The sequence below is a fragment of the Marmota flaviventris genome, chromosome 5 (assembly GCF_047511675.1).
Source record: "Marmota flaviventris isolate mMarFla1 chromosome 5, mMarFla1.hap1, whole genome shotgun sequence".
Taxonomy (NCBI): Eukaryota; Metazoa; Chordata; class Mammalia; order Rodentia; family Sciuridae; genus Marmota; species Marmota flaviventris.
Window position 1 is genome coordinate 69,730,698 of NC_092502.1, and position 10,272 is coordinate 69,740,969.

General features: G+C 39.3%; 1 protein-coding gene across 1 annotated transcript; it reads right to left on the bottom strand.

Moving 5' to 3' along the window:
- Positions 1-1,855: 1,855 nt before the first annotated feature.
- On the bottom strand, positions 1,856-4,382 carry LOC114086573 (protocadherin beta-4). The gene has a single exon (XM_027927882.2). It carries the CDS (start codon positions 4,221-4,223, stop codon positions 1,881-1,883), a length of 2,343 nt encoding a protein of 780 aa, XP_027783683.2. The 5' UTR covers positions 4,224-4,382; the 3' UTR covers positions 1,856-1,880.
- Between the last annotated feature and the right edge of the window lie 5,890 nt (positions 4,383-10,272).

Consider the following 10,272-nt stretch of genomic DNA (forward strand, 5'->3'; position numbering starts at 1 on the left):
TAGCAATTTACCTTTGTTTATTTCAATATATACTTAGGAAAAAAGAATAACTCAGTGAAAAAATGTGTATACTTTAAACTTCAATAGAATTATATTTGAGATTTAAAAATAAATCTTTATAATGTGTTACATTATAAAGTAACCTTTTCAATTGTTCATATTCTGCTAAAAGTTCAATGATGTCTTCATAGAGTTTTATTCATATGAATTTACTAGTTAGAAATCATATTATCCACCTATTGGCTTACTGAACACAATATAAAACAATTATAATTCAGGTAAATTAATTACTGTTCCAATGTATTCAGAGACAAAATATTATTTATTTTGATATGTGATATGTTAGAGATTATATTAATTTTTGGTTACTGCATACCTAGTGCATGAGTAGTGTTCCATAAATATTAATATCAAATTGTAAATAATTTAATAATTTGTAATAATATTTATACATAGTGAATGTGTAACTTTAAATGATATACATATTATCATGCAACTTCAGTAGGATTGAAAGTTAAACTAAATCAAAATAACTAAAGGTTACATTAACAAACAAACAGAAGATAATCAAACACAGAAAAGAATGCATTATTTTGTTGATAAATACCTTCCATATCCACAAAGTAATGTAAAGTGAAAAATCTGAGATCAACTGATAATCAGAATTCAATAGAATTCCTGAAATTCAGGAGAAATTTCCTAACACTTTTGAAAGAGTGGGGCGAAGCTGCAGAAAAACACATGATACTACAATTAGGGCTGTGAATGTAGCACAGTGGTCACAATGAAAAACAAAAGGATCCTACACTTACACTTGTATTTGTAGGCCAAAAGGAAGGGCAAAATCAGATGTCCCAAATTCTTTGGAGAAGTTTAGGGTTTATTTCAGATTCTAAGATTATTTTTTAAAGCTCATTAGCAAGATGTTATTTAACAGAATTTCTACAAAATTTTTGGTTTTGCTTTGGTGCTAGGAATTGAAACCAGGCCTTGCATGTATGCATGCATGCTCTACCACAGAGTCACACCATCTGCCACTTAACAGTTTTATTTATTGAAACAAATAAGAAATTATATAAGATTTCCTCTTTATTATTTGTGGATTAGAATTATTTTTAAATTTAATATTCATATTTATAAACCCATATAATATACTAAGTATACAGTAACCAAATATTTAAGATAATCTATCAGGTGGTGTCACAAATGGGTCACAATTTTAAGGTACTGATATTTTAACAAAGTTCAAGTTTATATACAATTTGGGAGAAAAAGTATGCTAAATATTAAGCTTACATGTATTCAGAAAGCTTACATAAGTAGTATACTCAACAGAAAAGCCAATGTAAATACAAAGAAATTCATGCGGATTTGAAGTTCAGTGGAATGCATACTTGCTTAGCATGCAAGAAATTCTGGGATCCATCCCCAGCACCAATGAAATAAAATAGAATTTCAAACACTCTGGAGTTGAAAAGATGAAATTATATGGTAAAGACAGGCACCACAAGTAATAGGAATTCAAGACTTCATAAAAGCTTTAATATTAACTAATTTTAAACGTTGCTAAAATTTGAGTACTATTGAGTAATTTCTACTTAGAGAAATATTATTCACCAAGATAAAGTCAAATTCGGGAGAAAACACATTCAATACATTCTGTAATTTAAATGCTAATTACATTAACTACCAATAACAAAGAACAAATTAAGCACTATCAGGAGGATATGGTTGGGATAATGCTATCAATGTTCAAGAAACACAATTTCTTAATAAAAAGACCTTGCAATCGGTTGTTTGCCCAAATTAATGGGAGATTAATTGAACAAAATAAAACAATTAAGTGAATACAAAGCTATAAGTGCAGGTGGGGGCTTTCTTTAATTTCCACTGTCCTGAATCAAGAGATTGGGGAATATTGGTTTCAGGAATTTGAACTCACCAGACCCAGAGTCTCCAGCCAGACACACCTCATACTGGTAGCTCTGAGACAGTGTCCCAGTTCCACTGATATCCACCAGGTGACCAGGAAAGTGGCCCTCAGGTACAGAACAAACACCAGGCGCCCCCGCTCTGCGCCTCCTGCACAGCCTCACCACCACGAACACCAGCACAGAGAAGAGGAAGAGCGATGACAGCGACGCCAAGGCGATGACCAAGTAGACAGTGAGCGAGTCCCCCTGCGAGCGCTCGGGCGCCACTTCTGGGAGCGGCAGGTAGGGCTGGGAGAAGCCATCCACCAGCAGCACGTGCAGCGTGACGCTGGCAGACAGCGGAGGCTCGCCATTGTCCTTGACCAGCACCACCAGCCTGTGCCTGGCCGCGTCGCGCTCGCTCAGCAGCCTGGCGGTGCGCACCTCGCCATTGTGCGCCCACACGCCAAACAGCCCTGGCTCCGTGGCCTTGAGCAGCTGGTATGACAGCCAGGCGTTCTGGCCCGAGTCTTCATCCACCGCCACCACCTTGGTGACCAGGTAGCCCTGCTCTGCCGCCCTGGGCACCAGCTCCGTGCAGGGCGCAGAGACGTTCTGCATTGGGTACAACACGAAGGGCGAGTTGTCATTGTCGTCCAGCACCACCACTCGCACCAGCGCCTGACTGCTGAGCGCGGGAGAGCCTTGGTCTGTGGCATCCACGCGGAACTCGAATGATTGCAGGGCCTCGAAGTCCAGCGCCCTCAGCGCGAACAGCTGCCCATTGTTTGCGTTGATGGAGACCAGGGAGGCGAGGGGCAGGTGCGGGTCCTGGGTTGGCAGAAGCGAGTAGGTGATCTGGGCATTGGTGCCTGAGTCTCTGTCTGTGGCGCTGACACTGCCTATGTGCAGGGCGGGGCTGTTGTTCTCTCGCACCAATAGCGTGTATGACGTTTGGGAGAAGGCAGGGGCGTTGTCGTTGATGTCAGAGACGAGGATGGTTATGGTGTGCTCGGTTTTTAGCCTGGGTGTCCCCATGTCGGTGACTGTGATGGTGATGTTGTATTCTGCTCTGCTCTCTCTGTCCAGCGGGCTCTCTGTCACCAGGGTGTAAAAGTTCTTGAATGTCGGTTTTAGAATGAAGGGCACATTATCTGGAATAGAGCAAGTCATCTTTCCATTGTCTCCAGAATCTCTGTCTCCAACACGGAATATAGAGACTATGGTCTCAGGAGCATTTTCTGGGATGGAGCTGGTGAGTGACGATATGGTAAGTTCTGGGGCATTGTCATTCACGTCCACCACCTCTATGAACACAGTGCCTTTTCCAGAAAGGCCTCCTCCATCTATAGCTTCAATTTCCACATGATAAGATTTAGTTTTTTCAAAATCCAATTTCTTCCTCAGTCGGATTTCCCCTGTGACTTCATTTATTGAGAAAGTTTGTTTAATCTCATCAGATGGTTGGAACAAGCCATAGGAAACACTCCCAAAGTTTCCAGCATCTGCATCCCTAGCTAAGACGCTGAGGATTGGGGAATCTAAGGGGCTGTTCTCCAGGACCTGCACCTCATATGGGGTATGCACAAACTCGGGAGCATTGTCATTGACGTCCATGATCAGGATTTGAACTGTGATTGTTCCAGATCTAGGTGGAGAGCCACCGTCCAGAGCCATGAGGGTTAAGCTGAATTCAGGCTGCTCCTCTCTATCCAGGGCTTTGTCTTGTACCAGGTCTGGGTATTTCTTGCCCTCACTGTAATTTCGTGTAAGGACGTGAAAATGAGAATTGGGACTGATGGTGTATTTTTGAAGCCCATTGCTACCCACATCCAAATCCTGGGCTACTTTCAATGGAAATAGAGTCCCTGGCTGGCTGTTTTCTGGTATTTTCAAGAGCATTTCCCTATCAGTGAATGCTGGAGAGTGGTCATTTATGTCCTGGATCCATAATTCTCCCTGAAAAAATTGCACTGGCATTTCAAGAAACACCTGGAAATGCAGTACACACCGTTCAATAGGGCCACACAGTTCCTCCCGGTCTATTTTCTCCTTCAGAAGCAAATCGCCAGTCTGAGGATCCAACAGCAAACGCTGCTTATAATCATCAGACATAACCCGAACAGACCTGGCTGCCAGGTCCCCAGTTCCCAGGCCCAGGTCCTTTGTCAGATGGGCTACAAAGGAGCCGCTCTCTGTTTCCTCCTCTACAGAATAACGAAGAGACTCTGGGCGAATCTGAGACAAAAACATCATAAAAATAAAGGCTATCACTTGCCTGCTCGGTTGAACTCTCTGTAGTTTCCCCATGTTGTAGTCGGTTTGCTTATATCCAAGTACTTCAGGAAACCCCAAAGAAGACTGGAGACGTGGAACACTTGTTTTCCTGTTTGGAGGAACCCTCACAAAGTTGATTTTGAGCTTAAATTGTATATTGCTGCCCCAATCCGTTGGCAACTCCGTATTATTTGCACAGCTTCTCGCGTGTCTTTTATAAGGTCTTGAAACAAAAGTGTATGGGAGGTTTTAAGGGACCTACATTCACAATCTTAGCCTGCAGCGCCACCCTGCGTCTTAAGTTATGAATTAACACAATATTTTGAAACCAAAGCTCATCTGGGATATTTCCAAATGAAAATCATTTTAAAAGTCTATAGATTTTTAAAATAAACGTTGTTATTGCTTAAATTTTGTAATTTATTATTCTAATGCATGAACTAGAATAATGGTGTAAGCAAGAAGATATCTCAATCTCCTCATGCACCCTCATCAGTGGAACTTTATTTCTCTTCTGCATAATTTATCCAAGGGAGATAAGATCTTATAAAACTTACCTGAAATTAAATTTAAAACTTATTTCAATTTAGTTCATTGTAGTTATATATGTTTATTTTTAGGAATTGAAGATTTTATGGTAATGCAAAAGTTTACAATCATGTGTATCACCTGGTCCAAAATGGAACTATTTTACAAAGAATAGGTTCTATTTTCCCACACTGATATGCAAATAATAATACAGTTAAATAATGACTAATCTCGTTTTGTTTTATTAATGCATTTACAGTGTAAAACTACAGTCAATCTAGAAGTAACGCAATGAGTATCAGAGCCACAGACTTTAAACTAAAGAGATATTGAAAGCAGTTTTATAGATATGGAAATTGAAACCCAAGGGATACAGGACCTGTTTCTTCTGGGATTTTTATCAGTCACACCATATATATAAAGAAATTAAGAGTTTAAAGAATCTGTCCAAATAGCAGAACCAAAGTTTGAAGCCAGAGTTATGGTTTCAGGATCCATTCTCTTACATGTCTGAGTCATATTTTGTTCTAACATTTTGATCAGAATCCCATCTTGCATTATTCCTTTTTAAAAATATTTTATTAGTTGTTGATGGACCTTTATTTATTTATGTGTGGTGCTGAGAATCAAATCCAGTGCCTCACACATCCTAGGCAAGCACTCTACCACTTAGCAACAACCCCAGCCCCTGTATTATTCCTTTTTCATGTGAACAATGAACTTTCAGATAATTTACAGTAGATCCAAACTTTAACCTTGCCTTAGACACATAAATATGATAGGTGAAATATATCCAAGTTTTCAACATTTGAAATGTTTTCTTTCCCTTCAGAGGCAGTTATCAGCAAAGAGAGATGCTTATCCCCCTTAGAATTTAGAAGGCAAATGGATACTCAGTGTTCACACTGAGATTATTAATGAGGTAAGAAAAATAACAATGGCATATCTAATGAATTACCTGTAGTCTTAAATATTGGATAAAATACGTATCAACAATTTTTAAAAAATATTATCAGTTCCTATAAAGGCTTTAAAGCTACAATGAAGAATGGAGGCTAGAAGTATGGCCCAGCATATTTTGTCATGGATAATTCCCTGCAGACTGTGAAACTTATCAGGAAAAAAAATCTATAATTTTTTTTATCTTCATGAGAGAAAAGTTGATGATATAAAGAATGATCATCCCAGTCAGGCACGGTGAATTATCTATTCTGGAAGATTCTTGTGACTATTTACATAATTGATTGCCATAACTAAAGCATGATATTTAGTGTTTTTCTTCTGCATTTTAAATACACAAAGAGAAATGAAATAGTACTCAGAAACTTAAGTAGTATATTTTAATACTTTTCTGGTAACATATTGCAAGAACTTTAAACACCATTAAAGAAAAGATAAGGTCTATTAAAAGAAATTTAAATACAAGTATTTCTAAAGTTCAAAATACTAAATCCATAATTGTGAGTTTTGAATAGTCTATTTTTGAAAAATGCAAGTGTTTTAAAATTTCATAATGACTTATGGGTTATTTTGTTCTTTTGGTGGGGGGTGAGGGAACAGGAGGGATTGAACTCAGGGGCACTTGACCACTGAGCCACATCCCAAACCCTATTTTTTTTTTAATATTTATTTATTTATTTTTTAGTTTTCGGCGGACACAACATCTTTGTATGTGGTGCTGAGGATCGAACCCGGGCCGCACGCATGCCAGGCAGCGCGCTACCGCTTGAGCCACATCCCCAGCCCCCAAACCCTATTTTGTATTTTATTTTGAAACAGAATCTCACTGAGTTGCTTGGCAATTCACCAGTGTTGAGGCTGGCTTTGAATTTCAGATCTTCCTGCCTCAGCCTCCAGAGCCTGCTGGGATTACAGATGTGTGCCACCTTGCCTGGTAGGCTGTTGTTTGTTACTAAAGAGGAGAAGTAGAGATTAAACTATGCCGCAGTCCGGCTGCAGCAAAATAACGGGGGTGGGGGGTGGGGGGGGTGACGAACAACTTGTGTACATTGATACAGCAGGAGTGGAAGCTGTTTATTGCAGGATAACAGAGGTATTTATACATTTTGCACAGCTTATCTAATTAGCATAAACTAGATACATCAGTCAACCAATAAGAAATCTCCACACTTAATGGCTCGCTGGTGTTACTTCACAAACCACTCCCTCTGGCATTTTGCCAGGCGCCATCCAGGCTTGTTTACAGACTCTAACATTTCTCTGGCAAAATGCCAGGCGCCATCCTGACTTGTTTACAGACTCTAACAAAACTAAGCATTGAGGACTGGGGATGTGGCTCAAGCGGTAGCGCGGTCACCTGGCATGTGTGGGCCTGGGTTCGATCCTCAGCACCACCTACAAACAAAGATGTTGTGTACGCCAAAAACTAAAAAGTAAATATTAAAAAAATCTAAAAAAATAAACTAATCATTGAAAGGAAGAGAAATAAATTGGTGAAATAGATATTATGTGTGTGTGTGTGTGTGTGTGTGTTTCTTAAGGAGTCCAACTTATCTCTGATGAGCAGTGTGACTCCAAAAAATTCGTGAAACACCAACAAACTATATGAAACATAAAAGATGGTTAGTAACACTAATGGTAAAATAAATAAATACTTTAAATCTCATGACTCATAAATGGCCTCACCAAAAGTCTTACTTCATTGTGAAGTTAGGCCTACACATTAAAGAGAAAAATAAGGCGAATGGGGAATTAAAAAAATTTCAACTCTATGTACAATAAATGTAAACTCGGAACAGCTGATATCATTTTTATAATTAAACATAATATCTATGCAACCAGAAGGTAGAACATCAATGTGACTAGCCTCCAGGATTCACTTCATAAATGTTACTAGAATGGAGGATATAAACAGCAAAGAGTAGAGATGAACTAAAAACCAACAGTCATGAAGATCTTGGATGGATTTGGCTTATCATCTGAAACAGAGCTATTTATAAATGTATCTTTCTTTCTGGATGGCATTTCTGAGTTCTGATTGCAGCTTAATATGGTATCTTTGTCTTCCAGAGTTCTTCATTCATTCTGACTGCAGCACCAACAGGCATCCTAAAATATAACTTGTTGATTCTATTTCTCATTTTAAAGCAAATGTAATCAACAGTACAGCATGTATCAAATTCAATATAAATTGCTGAAATATCTTTGAGAACAACTATAGTTATGGCACAAAGAAGACAGTATCTCAATGTTCTCCCAAAGATATCAGTTGGATATGTCAAGAAACTTTCTTGTAATAGAAAGTGAATTATATTAGATCCCTAAAAGACTTCTTTGATTTTTCTCTATTTTGCTTTTATTTGATTTACTTGTATAGAATTGAATTGATTCTGCTTCCATATACATGTTCTCACAGTGAATAAAATAATTTTTGATTATGGAAAATGTCCAACACATACAAAGTAAAGAATAAACCCCCATGCATACAGCATCAACTTTCACATCATTGTTTCATCTATAACTTTCCCTCCACTCTGCCTACTCCAAATATTTTTTTGTATAGTTCTTTCCTTGAGATAATGTTTACATAATTAAAATACACTATTTATTTATTTGGCAGTACAGAGGATAAAACCCAAGGCCTTGAGCAAACTAGCCAAGCACTCTGACTCTAAACTACATTCCTACCCCTTAACTACCATTTTACTATGAATCCATCTGTGTAACTCACACTTCTTTCAAGATGTAGAACATTTTCTTCTTTCAGTGGGAATAATCTTAAATCATATTTGCATTTATTTTGAATAATTGTGTGGCAAAACCTTGGTCTTCTCTTTATACAAAATGGAAAGGAAGACAACATTTAAAAAAAATCACCATGCCCCATGCTCTTTATTCTTATATATACCAAACTGAAATGATAGATATTTTAAAGAATAATTTAATTGGATTGTTACCAATGTCCAGCAATAATACTTTAACTGATGAGACATTGTGAAGTATGTTAAACTAAATTTCACTTAGTTAACTTAAAATTATTGCATAGTTTATTGCCACAGTCCGGCTGCAGCAAAATAACCGGGGGGTTGCTGCAGATGGTGGCCCATACGGGGAGCCCCGGGACACTCGGGGTAAGTGGCGAAAAAAAAAGCTGCCGTCCATAGATAGGACGGGAGCAAATCTGCTCGTCCCTAGACAGATAGGGCGAGAGGAAAAATGGCCATTTTGAGAAAATGGAGAAGATTGATACAGTATGTTTGTGTCTTGTTTTGTCTTGAAATGTTGTATTGTCTTTGTGATGAAAATATGGAAGGGGTGAGAAGTAAATTACTAAGGGAAGAAGGCACCCCAGTGGAACCAAGAATAGTTAGGGCATGTGTTGATAAAAGCCCAAGACCTCTAGTCAGAAAGAAGAAAAAAGTTCAGAGGAGGAAGGATTATCAAGAAAGAAATTGCAAAAGGCTACTACTAAATACTTTTCGTTACCGGAGGGTGCGTGAAGCGGAGAGACGGCTGCCGAGTGTGCAAGCCGGTCACAGCATAGCAAGGATTTTCCAAGAGGAGGCGGCGACTGGCCCTTCCCCGCCTCCTGGCCAGGGAGCTGGCTCTTCCACTGCCGCGAGCCCAAATCTAGACCTGACCTGGAGGCACAGTCTCGCAGGCTCTTGCTCCCTGTGCCCAGTAGCAGTTTGAGTCTGGGACACTCCCCAGGGCCATCTGGGGCTGCCCAGGCACTACAGCCAGCAGAAGATGCTACTGGTGTCCCTGATGTTTGGTCATTTTCAATGCCAATAACTAAGCTACAATGGTTCTCCCACACCTGGAAGCTAATGAGTAATGAGCACTATTAATGCTTATTTCAAATGTAAAACAAAACCCTTGAGATAATGTACTAAATTGTTCAGAAGGTTGTTTTCTTAGTAGAATGCTACAGGATTTTCTTTAGCCATCCGGAGTTCCTGCCTTCGTCCCAGTGCCGGTAAAGACCAAGGTGGAAGAATTTCCAGTGTTGCTGAAAACTGGAGGAGACTTCGGAGCTATTGCTGTTTCTGCTGCTACAACTTAAGCTAGCTGCCTGCAGAACTTACCTGGACTGTGATTTAAGCTAGCTGCCTGCAGAACTTACCTGGACTGTGATTTAAGCTAGCTGCCTGCAGAACTTACCTGGACTGTGATTTAAGCTAGCTGCCTGCAGAACTTACCTGGACTGTGATTTACCTGGACTGTGAGTTAATCTATTGAGACACTGCTTTACCAGGACTGAGACAACAAACTATAATCTACAACAAAAACTCGGTATCTTTGCAAATGGTGCCATTGCTGGTATAATTTTTCCAAGGGCTTCTTGCATGGAGCCATCAATTGGCTTGGTATTGTGGCATTTTGTATCCTCCCTTTCTGTTTGTAGCAGGTTATTTATGGTGTTTCTGTAAAAACCACTATGGTCGTTATTTAAATTAAACAAAAGGGGGAAATGTTAGAGTCTGTAAACAAGTCAAAATAACACCTGGCATTTTGCCAGGGGAATGTTAGAGTTCATAAACAAGTCTGGATGGTGCCTGGCAAAATGCCAGAGGGAGTGGTTTGAGAAGTA

Coding starts and splice junctions, on each gene's coding strand:
- LOC114086573 (XM_027927882.2), bottom strand. CDS start 4,223: ATGGGGAAACTACAGAGAGTTCAACCGAGCAGGCAAGTGATAGCCTTT.